This window comes from Falco punctatus (genome assembly GCF_963210335.1).
Source record: "Falco punctatus genome assembly, chromosome: 5".
NCBI classification, from domain to species: domain Eukaryota; kingdom Metazoa; phylum Chordata; class Aves; order Falconiformes; family Falconidae; genus Falco; species Falco punctatus.
The window spans coordinates 39564113-39581457 of NC_137584.1; the positions used below are offsets into that span (position 1 = coordinate 39564113).

Here is a 17345-nt window from a genome sequence, read left to right on the forward strand (position 1 = left end):
CAGAGGTGGGTAGCTTCACACCAGGAGGCGTGTTCTTGTATTGTTTTCTGGTTCGGTGTTATGACCACAGTTGTGATCCATCTTCTGGACAGCTGTTATGTGGCCTTATTCAATCCCAGGCTGCAGGGAACGGCATAGTACTCCTCGTACCGTGCAGTTCTCTTTCCCAGGGTCTTTGTGTCTTGAGGTCCATGAGGACCACATTCCATCTCCAGGTCTCTGTTGGCAATGTTGAGACAATATTGTTCTCTTTAGACCGACTCTTACACCATCTATTGATAAAATTCTGGTACCCTAATTAACAGTACTTTGAAGTAGAATCTGTAGAAATTACAGGCGGTGGCTTTTTAGACTACATTTTGAAGAGGTAGTAATCTTGGATTCATAGGAATACGTGTTTACTTAATTGCTACCCTATGAAACCTCCCTAAACTCTATTCGTGTTCAGGTTACTTTTAAAAGGTAGGAGACAACTGCCTTCCTCCTCAACAACAACAACAAAAAGAGAGAGAGAATAATAACAAAAACCCTGCAGAAGCGCTGAGCTTTGTTTCAGTCACAGGAGGAGTTAAGGCGAGGCAGAAGGGTCTCGGGACCAGGCTGGCTCTTGCCAAGCCGAGTTGCTCTTGTCCTCAAACAGACGTGTGCGTGTTGGGGCACCGCGGGGTGCCAGCCTGCCCCCGCTCCCGGCGCGCCTGGCGGCGCCCTGCACCCTCCGCCTGCCCCTCCTCGTGGCGCTGCGGCGGCCGGGCTGCTCAAAGTGTCGCTGATGCTTTGACGGTGGCGGGAGGATGCCGCTTTAACGTGGCGTTCAGAACCCGCCCTTTCACGCTGGGAGGCCTGAGGACTTCGAGAGGAACTGGGGAGGTCTCAGCCTGCCCCCGGGGCCAGGGCCCCCCGTTCCCTACCCTTCCTTCGCGGGAGGCGCGGCGGGACGGCCGGCGCCGGGGGGACACCTCATCCCCGCCCCGCGCCGGGGAAGGGTGTTGCCGGGGCGGGCGAAGGGCGGGACGGGGGCCGGCTTACCGAGGGGGAAAAGCAGCGGCCGTCGGCGCAGCCGGAGCCCACGCCCCGCGCTGCCGCCGCCGGCCGGGGGCCGCTCGTCCGCCGCTCGCCATGGGGCTGCAGCCCCGGCGCGCCGCGGGGCCCTGCCCGCCCGCGGGGAGATGCGCCGCCCTGCCCGGAGCGCGCCCCGCCGCCCCCTGGGCCCGCGGCGAGGAGCCGGAGGGAGCGCCCGGCCGCACCGCCTCCCTGCCGCCCCTCCTGCCGGCCCCCGCCGCCCGGGCGCAGCCCAGGAAAGCGGCGGCGGCCCCCAAGAAGGCAGCGCCTCGGCCCGCGGAGGAGAAGGCGGCGCGGAAGGCGCGGGGGGCGCTCCCGGAGCGGGCGGGGCCCCTCTCCAGCTCCTGGCCCTGCTCCTCGCTACAGCGCCGGCCGCCGGCCGAGCGGGGGTCGCGGCCGCCGCCCGCCCCGCCGCAGCCGCGGGGCCGCCCGGGGGCGCCGGGGGCCGCCAGCCGCTCCTGCGAGAGCCTCGGCGGGGCGGCGGGGGAGCCGGCGCTGCGCTTCTCGCTGAGCCTGCCCCCGGAGGCCATCCGGGTGCTGCAGCGCCGCAACCTGGAGCGGCAGCGGGGGCAGCCCGCCCCCTCCCCCGGCGGCAGAGCGGCCCCGGCGCGGCGCGGCGCCCGGGCGGGCGGCGGCGACCTGCGCGCTCTGCTGAAGATTTCGCTGCTCAACGACCGGCACCGCTACGACGACGAGGAGTACGAGGAGGAGGAGGCGGCGGCGGCGGGGGCCGCGGTGGACGAGGGGCTGGTACGGAAATGCACCGAGTGGCTGCGCGGCGTGGAGAGCGCGGCCGGGCGCGACCGCCCCGACAGGCTGGAGACGCTGCCGCACCTGGGCACCCTCTGAGCCCCACCGGGGCGGGGGGCGGGGGGGCCGGGGGAGCGGCCCGGCGGGGCCGCCTGGGCCTTTGTGATGCCGGCCGCGCCGGGGGAGACCCGGCGGGTGAAGGCGGAGCCGGTCCCCGGAGCCGATCCCCGGAGCGGCGGCGCCGCTGTGCGGCGAGGGACAAAGGAGCGGCGCCTGCCCCCGCCCGCCGGTGCCGGGGTGCTGGGGGGGAGCGGGGCTGGCTGTGGGCGTCCTGCCTCGCCCCCCGTCTTTTGTTTTTTTAAGGCTTCCGAGTACTTTATAAGGTGTGCGTGATGCTTTTGTATATTTGTACATAAAAGTTCGTTTTTATTTATTTGAATAAATGACTCAACTTTTGTGTGGCAGCAGCCTCGGCGCGTCCGTCGCTCCGCCTTGGGCTGTCGCTGATCGGTCCGTGGCTGCCGGGGGGGTGTGCGAGCCCCCTGGGTGCCCTCGGGATGAGGGGGCGGGGGGTCACCGCCCGCAGAGCCCCCGTTATACACCGTACCGGCTGGGCGGAGGAGGGGGGGCGGGGGGCTGCTGGTGTCACACCCCTGCTGGGCGGTCACGGAGACACGTCCGACCTTTCGGGCTGCTGGCAGCGTGCGGGGGTGGGGAGGGACAGCGGCAGCATCCTTTGTCAGCGTGTCCCCGGCCCCCCACCCTTGGGACCCGCCGCAGCCTTCCCCCCGCCTCAGGCTGTGCCCGTAGCTGATGCTCCTCGGGGCTCTGTGTGCTGCGAGGGGTCAAGTGTGCAAAAATCCCGGCTGGAAAGGGCAAGGTGAACCTTAACAGGCTTACAGTTATCTCGGTCGCTTACTGCCGCTCTCGTATTGTTACCTGGCTTCTCAGAACAAAAGTCAGCCCTAGATACCTGCTACGGAATGGTAAATATTTTGAAAATGAATGTCAGTGTGTAGGGACATGTGAAGTTGAATTTATGTAGCAGAATAAAACACAGTGTAGTGCCACAAATTGGGAATTACACATGTCCTGTAGATAGGTATCAGTTGTTTAAACCAAATTATGCCTCTGTTGATCATTCCATTAAATCACAGGAGATAACCCTTTCTATAGATTAGTTGCATAATGTAGTGATGTGCTACATTTTGTACAGTATTCCCTTTTGTTCCAGGTTTGTTCAAACATTCTTTCCGTTTTTTTTTCTTCCTCAAACTGAAGGAATAACAGAGGAGATGTTTTGAGAAATTATTTATTAAATGCATTGATACAGCTATTGAAAATAATGAACCAGTATAATACAGGTGTGAAATAGCTATACTCAAAGGCCAGAGAGAAAAGCATGGGGCAGGAGAACATATGGAGAGTAATTGTGTTTCATTTAAGCAAATGTAGAGTAGGTTGTAGTGCTAGCTATGAAAGACATGGATCTTCATATCATTGTAACTGAGTTTGCAAGTGGTTCTACCATATTCATCAATTTTCAGTAACATCTTCGAGAAAATCTGCCTTAACAATCGCAAATTTGCTGCCGAATTTAATTTATGCTGGATTGATATCACACCAACTTTTTGTTATTATTGTTTTGGTTTTCCCTTTTCTAACCATGAGGAAGACGGTAGCAGCCAAGCTGCAGCTGAGTTTTCCTCTTGTACCTCTTTTGGGAATGCCGGTTTATAAAGGAGCATCATAGACTCTTACACATGTTGTTCCTTAAAACTGCATTGCACTTTCATATCAACTATAATCAGCATCTCCAATTGCAACAAAAAGCGATTCACTCATTAAGGGCTGAAGTATGATAAAGCTTGCTTGTGAGGCTGAAAGCTGCTTTGTTCAGAGTCTGAAGTGCGGCACAAAATTCAGTAAATTTGAATGCACAACAGCAAATACAGCATGACTTGGGGGCTTGAGACGGGGGGGTGGGGATTGAAGAGGACTGCCAAGTCTGGCAAAGGAAAAACCTGCTCAAAGTAACCAGAAAGAACAGAAAGAAGAAATTGAGAACTCAGGAACTGCCTGGGTAGATTGATTATTCCCCCCCCCCCTAGAATTAATTTGAACAAAGCCACCCAGAGATCATGCAGCTAAGATCTTTTGTGTTAGGTAAGTCATGGTAACATGGTAATTGGAAGTGAGCCTGAGATGGGCTCCCTCTGCGATGAGGACATGCAGTCCCAGTTTGGGGCTGGATGTTAAGAGCCACTGGGCTCTGTGGAGTCATATAACTACTGTCTGCTTGGAACTTGGAACATTCATTAAACGTTAACATCAGGATTTATTGTTTTCGGTATTTGCTACTTTTCTGCTCTCTTTTAATAATAAATGATGCCCCTAGTGTTCTGAATGCTTTTGTCTGAAATGCCTATAAATCTTACAAATGGTAGTAAAATAGACAGACGAAGTTACTTCCTACATCCTAACAGTAACTTCTGTCAATTTTGCATGTAGCTTAGCTCTTGGTATTTTTTCAGTTAAAAAGAAAACTGATGGATTCTCTTATCCAGAAATTGTAGGTAAATTAAACATAACAGAACTGCTTGTTTAGTTTGTTAATATGTGGTATAATAGATGCTTGAGCCCAGTGGCAGGCTTCAAAAGACAAAAACGCCTATGGAGATTCAGACGGCGAAAACCCTCAAGTAAGTAATTGCATTTGCCTTTGTGCAGTACCGCTGCTGTTATCTAAGATCCATTATTTAATTGTATGCCAAGAGGCACTGAAATACAAACTAATCATGATTCCTTTTCTTGCTGCAAGAGCGAAAGCCGTCTGAAGCATCAAGAACCAAAACATGCCAAACCTGCCACCACAGCACCGGTGGGTACCCAGTTGGTCCCTGGTCAGCCTGGGCCTTCTTCCAGCTGAGACATGGGTTCAGGGCAGGGTGCTGTTGGCACGACTGGAAAATGTGGGCACGATGCTGTGAAACAGCATCTCGCTGGTCCCTCGTCTGTGCCTGTGCTCAGCCGACACAAGGGGAGCTTCCCCTGGGTGGGTAGGGCTGCTGTCGGCTCGCCCCCCCTCCAGTTCTCAGCCTGTGGGGTTGCCGGCGTGTCCCAGTGCAAGGATTGACCTAAGTATGAACTGTTCTTCTGTACTGGTGAACAGATCAGACATGTTCAGGAATGCTTTTCAGGTACCATAGGTCTGCTTTTGCCATAAGAACGATCAAGCAGCCTGGAAGTCACTATATTTGCTTTTTACAGTATATTAGCCATCTTCAAAGTGCCTCAGCCTCCCACTCATAACCCTTTCAGCTGCTGAAAGAGACTTATGAGCAGCTGGTGCCATGTATGCTTAAAATAATCGATACTTGCTTCAGGGCCCTTCCTCCTCCAAACACATCAGTACAATTTATGGTGGAAAAGGGGAGGGGGGGGTGGAAAAAAAGACATTCTGGGTCTGTATTTCTCTCTCTCTCTCTTTTTTTTTTTTTTTTTTTTTTTTTTTTTTTTTTTTTTTTTTTTTTTTAAGGTGGCTAATAAATGGTCTCAGCCTTCCTGCTGTTTCTGAGCAAGCCTGGAGAAGCGAGGCACAGGTGAAGCCCATGATTCCTTAAACAGCCCCAGCCCTGTGCGTCACTGAGTTTGCTCTCGGGTTCTAGCCCCAGTCTCAGCTCTCCCACCCTGCTGACACAATTAGCACCATCTTTCTTCTCAAAGCTGAGGGGAGAGGATGTTGTCGCCCAGCTTTTATGTTCTTTCGTGGTCTTCCTCACCAGAACACTTGTGATGCCCAGACAAGGGGTGTTCCCTAGGAGCAGCTGTCAAACAGCCCCACTGGCCCCTCTCAGGACCCCAGCCCCGCTGGAAGGACCCCAGCCCCGCTGGTGGGGAGCACCTGGGCAGCTGCTCTCCTAGGGGGCTGGTGGGCAGTGTCTGCCTTGGGAGCAGCTCCCCTTCCCCCCTGGGGGGTGTTTGGGTTTGTGGGTTGGTTTCGTGAGGCACTTGAAGGCACGTGCTGTTTTCTCTCTTAAGAAAAGCCTCTCCTAGGTGGTGGCTTTGTAAAGAGAGGAAGAGCTTTTGAAAAGGTTTGGCTTTGATACTTCCTGAAAGAGAAACCACCATTTTGCAAGGACCGGTTACAGCGATGTCTGAGCTCCCAGCCTGCAGCGATGCTGGTGATCTACTGCTTCTGGATCTGTTTCTGCTCAGCTCAGGCAGCACTGAGGTTACTGCAGCTTGGTACCTGGCCTGAGAAAGGCACGAATGTTTCTTTCCCCTTCCTAGGGAGGAAAACCTCAAAATACCACCTTATAGTTTGTTATTCATAGGTGTTCTTGCTGCTTCTGAGAATACGGGGAGAACATTGATGCTAACTGAATGAATGCCTGTAGCAGGGCTGCTCAGCTGCTGGGATCCAGCCTGGATCTCCACCAGCTTCAGCAGCCAGTCAGCAAATGATGTGGTGTGGGTGAGGAGCTGCTTCCGGGGGAGTTCACCGGTTCCCAGTGGGACACAGTAAGATGAGTGCATAGGCAACGAGATAAGGGCTTTTAGCCCCTTTTAATTTTACTGAAAGAGTTGTCAGAGGTTTTTTGGAAGGATGTTATTTTAAGTCATTTTCCCTTCTTTGCAATGTATGATGAAAGCTTGAGAGCTGTGGAATGGCTTAAGGTTTTCTTGGTTGTTCTGTTTTTATAAAATTTAAGATATCAAAAATATCCAGCCTGTGTTTTGCGGTGAGGTGTCTTGAGATAATGACCTTAGGTCATTCTTACTGTGAGGGCTCGCATCGTGGGTGAAAGTGCCAGGTGTGATAAAATTTTTAAGAATTATTTCCACTCCCCAAATTAGTTTTGCATTGTGGTTAAATGAACTGCTGGGTGAGAGTCAACTGATGTTCAGCTTTCAGTGCTCTGAACTAAAGGAATATAAGTTTCCTCATCTTTCCTGTCATTATTACACTTCTGAGTGCTGGTAGAAGCTGAGCTTTGAATGAAAAGGAAAAAAAAGTTCCTAATTAAGCATAAAAATAAATTAGCACGGAAGCTCTTAGATTCTTAGCAATTAGCACAGAAGAGAGCAAATTGTAGCAATTTCTGGTGTTTCAATTTCTTTTTTAACGCTCACATGGCTGCTTGAGTTTCACCCATCAGTGTAGTACCAAGAGCTGATCAGGTAAGTCACATAATGAGGGGATGGGAAGTGCTTTGCAGCGTTTCCTTTGCTGGGGCATTTTCCGAACAGCAAAACCCGAGTGGGAACAGCACAAAGCGACAAAACTCTCAATGCTTTAAATTAAAACCTAACACAGACTGTTTACAACAGAACCGAAGTAGGAGCAAATGAAAGCAAATTTCTCAAGAAAAGAATTGCCCCGGTGCCGGGGTGATGGTGGCGTTGGGAGCGGAGTGATGGTGAGAGCCCAGTGCGAGGGCAGCACCGTAGCGGTGTGGGGTCATGAAAGCCCCCCAAAGTGTGCCTGAGGTGGGACCTGTGGCTGGGCTGTTCTCACCCCCGAGGTGGGCTGGTGCTGCCCCGTATCATGCCGTCCCGTTCACCTTCGCTCTTTCTCTCGACAGACCAGCAGGAAAGTTATGGTTCTGGCAGCCGCCCGGCTGCACTGCCCAGAGGGTGCATGTCCTCCGGCTCTGGGTGTTACTGGTTTCATCGCAGGAAACAGGTAATAGTGCTTAATAAGAAGCTGTGGCTTTGCTTTTTATTTTGGTGTGTTTGTTTTTGTTAAAACACAGTCCTTATAGTAATTATGGTTATGTTCTTTGAAAACATTTTAATGTATTTACTGGCCAATATTTGAAGGTCTTAAAATCTGGCCGTTTTAATAGATGTTCGTATGACACAGTCCTGTCCTCCCTTCTCATATTTTTTTTTTCCTGTGGGCACTACAATTATAACTTCTCCTGGAGTTCCTGATAGCAAGCTAAACCCTCTCCCCTTTCTCCCTATCAGCTGAATAAATGTTTCTAGGAGGCTGTTGTGTGGGACTGCATGTCATTAGGATTTATTTTTTTACCAGTGTAAAGTGCTGAACTAATCTCAAGAGTGAGTTTCGTGACTGACCAAGTGAGCTGTCTTACACACTAACATGTCTTCTCCACGTCAGTTTGCAATGACTGAAATCTCTTCTGGGGACAGGCACAAATGCTCTGTACAAACACCATTAAAAAGGAACGCTGTGATGCTCTGCTGTTAAGATCTTGTTACAAATTTGTGCTGGTCACTGTGTTCAAACGTTTGTTGTATGGAGAGTTAATTTTTTTCATTTCATAGGTAGTCACTAAGCTGCTTTTAACTTTGAGTAAAAAGTTGTGTGTAGACTTTACGCAAGTCAACTTAGAGTAGAAATAATTTGTCTTGGCAGATGTACCTGGAGGATAATGCATGAGATGCCATTAACAAGTGATTCCTTTAAACTACAAATAGAAGGAAAGTATTAATCCCCCACTTTCAATCTCATGGCTTCTTAATTTTTCCCACTGAGCTTACAATGAGCTTCTGTCAAAATGGGAAATAGTCTGATCCAGATACTGTTAGTGATCACCATGATATCTTTAATTTAAAACTGTCAAGATTGTGGGGGGAAATTACCATGAAATAGCAAATACTGAATTCATGTTGATGCTTATAATGCCTTTTGGACTGGTTTTTGGTTCCTGGCGTGTTTGGGAAAGCTTTTTGTGCAAGGTAGGGCATTCACATCCCTGTTGCTAACCTTGTTATCGGTCCTACTGACAGTTTACTGTTGGGGGGGTGTCTTTCTTGTTTACTTTTTCTGGAGTTCTTACAAATATATGTCTCTATAGTGCTTCTCTCAGCTGCCCATGGGAAATGCTTTATTGCAATGTTAAGATTAATCAGTTTCTGGGTTGGTTTTTTTCTGCATTTATTTACAGCAGTATGGCAAAGTAAACTGGTTTGTATACCAGCCAGAGTTAAAAATCCTGTGATTTGTGGATTACTTGGAATCTGAAGGTTACTTCCGAGGGCTTAATGGCATTTCTGAAAAAGTCAGTGGCCCATAGGCTTAGATCTGGTAATAAGGAATCTCTACCTCCACTGGCAAGTTATTTAAAAAATGCTAAAAGCCCCAGGAACATACATTAAGAATGCATAGCTGTCAAAACTACAGACTACTTGGGGCAAAGGATTAAAAAAAATGGGTTGTCTAGGGCAGTACTGAAGTGTAAGTAGACCATGGACTACAAAAAGTCATCTGCCAAATTGTGCTCTTGTCTGAATGAGCAACTGAGGAAATGTAGCATATCAAGTTAAAAACCTAAAACATACTGTTCTTGAGTTTGAAGAGTTGATTTTTATTTTTTTTTTTTTTGGGGGGGGGGGAATCCCATGTTTTCTTTTTCCTAGCTTCAGCATGATGAATATGAAAAGAAATTTGAAGGCAATACCTCTTGCTAACCTCTGGTGGATGAATACAGATTGTAAGCAGAAGAGGAGGAGCGTGGCAAACCTGGCTGCAGACAGCTCTGTCACTGCTGGCTGATCCCCAGCTGTGGCAAAACTCCCTGCTCAGCTCAGCCCGCTGAGCTGCTGAAGATGCCTGCTCCCTGGGCTGGAGACCTTTGCTCGTCTTGTTTGTTTTGATACAGCCAAGGAGAGCTTTTGCAAATGGCTGAGTCGACAGATGCCAATGAGATATTTTGCTGTAAATCTCGATTGCATGCAGCAGGACTGAATACTTTATTCCTATTGCATTGCCCACCAGAAGAGTTTTCTCTGCATCCTGTGGGGTTTTGTTGGGTTGGTGGGGTTTTTTTGGGGGGCGGTGGTGGTGGTGGTGATGGGGCTTAAACCATTGCTAGTTAGACACAAAAGAATACAGAGGAGGTATTGTTAGTAATCATAGAGCAGCCTTGGATCCTTGGACAGGATCACATAGAATGTGGGGTTTCATCTCACCTGACACTCTCAGATGTGCCTACATTGACTGTTTTAGTTGTTTCCAGGGGAAACAGCAAGTTGTGTGAGCGATGCTTGCTCTCACCATTGCCTGGGTACTGCTAAACAGCAAAGGGGTTCACTTTTGTTTGAGAAGCAAGCGGTGTGGGTCACTAATGCTTCATTTTTATTTTTTTTTTCATTAGAAGAAAAAAACTACTTTGTTTGCCAGATCATATCTTAAGGTCTTTGGTGTTTATATCTCATTCATAGTCCTGCAATTTATCCTCAGTTAACATCACAGCAAAGTTAAAATAACCTTTGTTTTGATTCTCTGAATGATTCGCCATCTCCCTTTGTGGCTGTTTTGTTCAAAAATAAAGGGGGGGGGGGGGAGAAGAGACTATATTCTATGTACAAAGGAAGAAGATAAAAGCATCAGTCTGTTTCTGTACCCCCTACGTAATATTGCCATAGTAACAAGGAGCTGAATGCAGCAGTTCATCACCGAATGCCGAGGTAAAGCAGGCACTCTTCTTATTCAAAGGAATATTAGTAAAATACAGATTTTTAAGGTGTCAGTAAGGAATTAGGAAAAAATGATCTCGCTTACAGAGCACACTGTAAGCTAATAATGAAGTGCCACTTTGTAAGAAGAGAGGGCAATTAAGGCATTTAGCAAACATTTATAATGCTTCAAATAGGAGTGTTTTATCTTCCACACAAAGCCATGCTGAGTTGTGAAGTGCAGTCACAGATAATATATTTTGACATTAAATTTGCATGAGATGAACAGCTCTCTCTTCTGCCTAATACATTTCTGGCATGACAGTTGGCTGTGGCTATTGCCAAATATTTGTACTGCAGCATTGACTGGCTATGCTCTAATCCTGATTAAAGTATAAGTGGGTAAAGTATTTTGTGTATTTAGCACTGCCTGATGTCTCCTAGATCCTAGTGCTATTTTTTTAACCATTAAACCGCCTCCGGAGGGGATGAAATTCTGATCCAGGTGTGTGCATCAGGTTACAATATGTATCTTTGAAATTTCAGTGAAAAATATAGTCTGATTACTCTCAAAAGTAAAATTTGAGAAGGATAAAAATGTGCACCCATTTCAATGTGCTATTGTGTAACACTTACTATTTTAACATCTCTGTGCTTTGCAGCAAGGATTTGACATTTAACTTGTTATATTTCTGTGTCTAAAAACAGATATTTAAAAAAAATGTTCAGTATTTGATCAAATGATGGATTAAAAAGGAAATCTATTACTGGAGACACAGAGTCTCGAAGGCCTTATTAATTTGAAAGTTGCTGCGTTGTTTGGGTTTTTTGTTGGTTTTTTTTTTTTTCTTCATGGCTTTTTCAACCTGAAGTGTGTTTAAAATGAGGGCTTGAAGCATGGAGCAGAACTTTGCCAGCAGCCCCGGCTGCCTCCTGGGATGGGGAGGTAGGAAGCGGCTGCAGAACAGCTTCCTACGCCACGAGCGCTCTGACAACCTCTCGTGCTTCTGGTTGGGGTTAAAACACAACAAGGATGCGAGCTGGGGTATCTGGGGAAAGCGGTCTGTTCTCAGATGCCTGGAAAAATGATACAGGTTCAGGTCGGAGCCAGGCTGAAGGGAAGGGCGTGCTCAGCCAGGAGGAGTGGTGGCTGGCGACTGTCACTGCTGGAGCCAATAGAGGCAGAGACCGAGTGATGAGTGCTGGCAAACGCCTGTGAAACCCCGAAGTAAACCGTGTGTCCCAGTTCCTCCTGCAGTTAACTCAGGTAGCAGGTGACAAACTGGCTCCCCAGGAGCTGCCTCCTTTGCTGGGCTCTGCACTGGCACCCAGGCACTCCCCGCCGTGCCGGCAGCCAGTGGGGCGGGCAGGGCAATGCCTGCGGTGCCGTTCCTTTGGGAAGGTAGGAAGAAGGCTGGAACTCACTTTCTCCTTCTTATAAAAAGCAGCCTTGGAAACCACAAACACATGCACACCACGGTGGTGGCGTCAAGCATGCTGAGGTTATGTACAAAGTAATTCATCCATCGCCCTTCATTTAAGTGCTTATCAGCTTTTATAAGCGATCTCACCACCACCTACCGCTTAGGATTTGCTGTGCCCCGGCAAGCCCGGTGGCCTTGCTAGGGGTTCGTTATGCCTTGCTGTGACAGGTTTTACCACAGCTCCCTGCACCAGCAACTGGAAAATGCCAGAACCCACTTCATTATGCAGCCTGTTGGGCTGCACGTTGACATGTTCTGGTTGATGTTGACCGTGGTGCCTGGTAAAAGGCTGGCAAACCCGAGCTTTTGCTTCCTGAGCATACTAATGGGGGCTTTCTTGTGTTTCATCTGCCAGGGAGTCTGTGTGTGGGAACGGAACAAATAAAGATCGTGTAACGTGGTCTGTCTCTGCAGCTTGGGCAGTTGCCTGAAGGGTATTTTTTTTTTTGCTTGTCTGTGAGTAGTAAATCCTTTTTTTTCCTGTGAGACTGTGTTGGATCTGACTTGTGGAGCCCCAGTTTCAAAAACAGCTCTTAGGTTTTCAGGGGCAGCTTTTATTGTAGTGAATTCACTACAATAAAAATTTTAATGGAACTTCTGAGTATAGATTTGAGAAACATTCTTCTTGAGTACTTCTTTGTTACTTCAGGATATTTTATCCACACACACCTGTCTTTGCAGCCACGTTATGAAAAATGTCAATGCACCTGTGGGAGGGCAAATCTTCAGTACTTAATGTCAGGCACTATCGATGTGGGTTTTGGTGTCTAATTTAGACTGGTGAATGTGTCTGTGAGCTGAATGCCTAAAAACTAGATGGGGTGATGCCAAGTGTCACCTCATTGTTGCCTCTTTGACCTGTCGTAGATTCAGACCCTTGCCTTAATTTATACGTATGGTGATTCAGGTGGTTTTGCACAGCAAAAATCATTTTGTGTGTGTGTGAAAATGGCGAAGTACTGAGGTTAGGACTATGATGTGTACTTTCCATGGGGATTTATTTAAGTTCCTTGGAAAAGGTAGACAAGACATCATCTAACAGAAGAACAGAGCGATGATAACATAAGGCAGCAGTGTTTGTGTGGGTTCAACATAGTATCTTGTGTACAGCTAGAAATTAATTCAACACATAATTAACCTGTTAAGAACATTAGCATACACGCGAGCAGGTTCGCACTTGGATTAACAGTGCATTTACAGTGACTTCTCAGCATCTGGGTTTATCTGGGTCAAAATTTGAATCATGTAAAGGAGGGACAGGTATGTCGACATATGTATTTGTTTATTCATCTGTTGAATACTGTTGAATACTTTTTCTGCTTTTCCTGGTGTGCATGCCAGGATACTGCAGAGGATAACTCACTTTTGTGTGATGCCAGCTTTGCACTGCTTACGTTACTTCCTCTTCTTCCAACAACCACCCACTGTTTCGTTCCTCGCCTGTCTCCAGGCTGAATTACTCTCAGCTGGTGCTGCAGGACGTATGGAAAGCTACAGTAGAAGATAAATCGCATGCAAAATCTTAAGCATTGCAGGTGGAGAGTTGCATGAGCTTAAAAGGAGTCTTAGACTGTCTTGTTTCAGAAAGTTTTCTCACGGTGGTTTAATTGCTTCTTTGTTTAGCTTTCTGCACTTTTGCTGCACTGTCTTCGAGCCCTTTTGATGATGGATCAGAAAAAAACTTCAGAACTGTGTTGATAGGGAATAGGTGAATAGTCAGAGACCAACAACAGTCCCTTTTCATCTAAGCTAATCTACTCGTCTGTTCCATGTGTCGGTGCCCACTGTAGACTAAAAATGTGAGCTCAGCTCTGGGAAGTGTGTTAAATGGTCTCAGAATGGTGTTTCTGGGAACCTCTGTGCGGGAAGAGGCAAACGGGATGTCACCAGGGAGCTGCTGTGAGATGGAGGTGGGGGAAATAGAAAGATAGAGTTGATGTGAAGAAGAGTAGGCCGGAGTTTAGGGACGTGGCACAACAACAAAATACCTCAGTCTATGGCATGGTTCCATTTTTCTCTCATAAATCTTGTACTGTCCACATGGTTCTCAGTAGCATCATCTTGCCTCTGGAGAACACGAGCACCTGCACCATCTGTCAGTCTCATCCTCTCTAAGGCAGAAGATCCCTGTGTTGTTCGCTGTTAACTCAGTGTGGGAGTACATTCATCTGCATTCATAGCGTAATGAGTGCTTATTCCCCTGGCTGCTTTTGACAGGACCGTAAAGGTTTGCTTTACTTTGCTGCTTAGGATCCTTAAAATGTTGGATTTAGAAATGAGAACAGGCATGGGTGGAATTATTGCTACTGATTTTAAGTTTCTCTCTTTAGCTTCTCTCTCTCTCTCACTTACAAAATACAGTCTGTGCCATAAGGTATCATTGGTGTGTTTCTTCGCTCCAGGCACTGTTATTGCCTCATACTTGGAGGCTGAGGGCTGTAAGGTGGGTGCCAAGGCTGCCTTCCACTCTGCTCAACACAGTGGGTGCGTGCAGACCTTTCTGCAGGGTGGGAACTGCTGGGATTATGCATGTTTGCCTGTGTCCTTGGTAGCAAAGGATTACTTACAATGCAAGCAGGATTCTTCCCACTGCGAGCAGTGTGCCTATTGAACAGTGCTTTGGTGTTTAGCCAGTGAGATGGATTTTGCAAATAAGCAGGAGGAGGAAGTAGTGGTGCTTTTTGCTTGTGTGTTCTGTGGTTTGGGGGTTTTTGTTGTTGGGTTTTTGTGGGGTTTTTTGTTTGTTTGTTTGTTTTTTTTTAAACAAAACAAAGTTTCTTTTTATATGTCAGTCATTTTTTTATTTTACTGTCCTTCTGCTTGTTGTCACATCTGCCTCATTTTGCTGCTTATTAGATACACATTAGATATTCACCAACTTTCAAAATCAGTCACTGGCATCCTTGAAATTTCATAGCAACAAATTGTACTAGTGAGAGTGAGAAGCAATGTTGTGCGGGAATGTTTTAGAATTATAGAATCATTTAGGTTGGAAAAGACCTTTGGCTTCATCAAGTCCAATTGTTTTCAGTAACGCCAGGTATTTCTGTGAGATGGTAACTATTTCCTTTGCAGATGTCAGTCTCCTGCAAACAAGAAAGGTGTGTTCAGACTGCATCTCAAATAGTACTTGCTAGGGGCAAGTAAACGTATACGTTCTTAACTGTTTTGTTGTTGTGACCACTGGTGTGGGAGCTTGTACCACCTCAGAGCATTGGCACAAAAGCTATTGCTTGTAAGATTTGGCATAAGAGGATGCTTTCTGAAGGGTCTGTTTCTTGGAATGACACAAATCTAGTGAATGCTGGAAAGTAGCAGGCTTAGCCAGAGCTGGATGCTGAACAGTTGATAGATAAAACCAAGAAAAACCAACAGGCTGCAGATAGAATTCACTAAGTAGTATCAGATTGTTCTGTATCTGGTACGTGAGTACTTTAGTTCCTCAAGCCAGAGCTGAGATCACAGGTCAGTGCAGGGCACAGAGCTGACCTGTTTTGCGCTCCTGCCGTTAAACAACCCCTTCCAACCCCAACCTCAAAAATGAGAGCATGTCAGGGGCTTATCCTGAACCTGCGTGCTGTGCTTGCCTGGATTGCTTGCCATTTTCTGAAGCTTAGAAACAGTCTGACAGATACCTTGTTCAGGCAGGTAGTGCAGCTCTTTCGGAGTAGTCTGGGTTTAGTGAGACATTAGAGAAACATTTTTAACAGCTCTTTTTTTTTGGTCTGTACTCTAAGAAATCCTTTGATTTCTTGATATCCCAATAAAATTCTGTTTCTCAAAATGTGTAACATAACCAACACAGTTTAGTTCTTGCTTGTATCAAAAATTTGGGCAAGCCTTACCTGCCTGTGAGCGCCCAGAGCTGTTGTACTGCCACAGGCCATCCCTCCAGACCTCCAGCTATTGCCTGTGTCCCGCGGGGCCTGAGTCATACCTGCCTACCTGGTATGGATGTCTCTGATATACTAATTGCACCACACATGACACAAGAAGCCTTCCCTTTCAGCAGGATGTATAAGTTGTGTAGGATCTTTGGATTTTGGTTTTTGGCTGTCCAGTTCTGTTCTGGACAGCAGAACAGTATATCTGCTGAGTATGTTGTCAGTAAGTATGCAGAACTTCAGTTCGCTGGAGATGTCTGAGAACCAGAAGCAGGCTCTTGGGTTTTGAGGTGTGTGTAGCATGGAAGAGCATGTTACAGCCAGATATATTCTAGCTTCATTCTGGTTACTGGCTGAAGTTAGCCCTGAGTTTTGTACCGAGGGGTAGCAACCCAGGCAGCATGTTGAGTCAGTTACTCAAAGCCTTAGAAACACAGTGCTTGCGCTAGTTCTTTATATTTTGAGGTAGTTCGTTAGCCTGTGTTATTGCTTGATAGTAGCAAGAGGAAAAGTATTTATGAATTAAAATTTACATGCTTAGATGCATGAATTACGTGTTTTAGCAGGATCTGAATTATACATTAGCAAAGACAAGCATCCCAGCAGGTATCCATTGCCACAGTTGCACAACCCCTCTCTTTTTGACACTGATGCATCTTTGTATAGAATAACCACAAGCAGAAGGGGACTATCAAAGATGGCAAAGAGGAGAAACATCAAATCAGCATTTAGTGAGGAAGCTGAAGAAGGTATGATGAAACAAGCCCTGATGGATCAGGTAATGCCATTATAGCCGGCTATCTGATAACTGACACTGCTGGATTTCAGGATTTGTGATCGAGTAGCAGTTTTTTCACTGCAAGGGTGGTCAAGCATTGGAGCAGGCTGCCCAGGGAGGTGGTGGACTCACCATCCCTGGAAGTGTTTAAAAAATGCATAGACATGGCAGTTAGGGACATAGTTTAGTGGTGGACTTAGCAGTCCTCGGCTAACAGGTGGACTTGATGATCTCAGAGGTCTTTTCCAACCTAAATGATTCTGTGATTCTATGAAATGGCTCAGTTGCCCAGAGGCTGGAACTCCCTATTCAGCTCCAAAGTGCCAGGAGAGTTTCTGTGTTGGTGGAGCACCTTGGTTTATCTGGTAAGAGAATGAATTCTGGTGTCGGTTGTGGTTATTTTACCTGTTTCTTTAATTCCTTTGTTTATTTTTATTCTTTGTTTATATCTGTGTGGGCAAGAGAAAAATTGGACTATATAGCCTAATGCTGAAGACAGTTTTCAAAAAAACTCTTGTTGTACCTACAAAGTAAGGGAAATGAGATTTTTCAGTGTGGTATTTTGCTGTTATTGTGCTGCAGTGCTCGTTGTTTTCAACAACTAGCAGGTGAGAGTCTGCAGACGAAGGCTGGTAAGGAGTGAGCTGGTCATTTTCAGTACAGAGCATTCACCTGTGCATCAAATGATAGCTGACCTTGATTAGCCCAGATGTGAGAGTGATAGAATTCATCAGCATTTATTTGCATAATGGCACGTGCAAATATGTGGTATGTAGAAGACTTTTTTTAAACCCTTTTGTAGTCAGTGTTGTGGGATACTCTCAATATTTCCTTACTGTTAATGCTCATCTCTGGTGTCTCCTCCAACAGAACGCAGTGGGAGGCCAGCAGCTGCCTCCCCTGTGTCTCAGCTCGTGCCTTGCTGATAACTAAGAGATTTGCCTTTTCTTCAAGTACCGC

At 47.2% G+C, this 17345-nt stretch overlaps 1 protein-coding gene across 2 annotated transcripts; it reads left to right on the forward strand.

Moving 5' to 3' along the window:
• Nucleotides 1-471: 471 nt before the first annotated feature.
• PRR18 (proline rich 18) lies at nucleotides 472-14480 on the forward strand. Of its 2 annotated transcripts, XM_080388995.1 has the most exons (4): nucleotides 472-4690; nucleotides 5348-7498; nucleotides 7853-7899; nucleotides 9202-14480. In XM_080388995.1, exon 1 carries the CDS (start codon nucleotides 1117-1119, stop codon nucleotides 1906-1908), a length of 792 nt encoding a protein of 263 aa, XP_080245121.1. In that variant the 5' UTR covers nucleotides 472-1116; the 3' UTR covers nucleotides 1909-4690; nucleotides 5348-7498; nucleotides 7853-7899; nucleotides 9202-14480. The 2 variants fall into 2 exon arrangements, with proteins under 2 accessions (XP_080245121.1, XP_080245120.1); XM_080388994.1 differs by having other exon boundaries at nucleotides 5348-14480.
• The last annotated feature ends 2865 nt before the right edge of the window (nucleotides 14481-17345 follow it).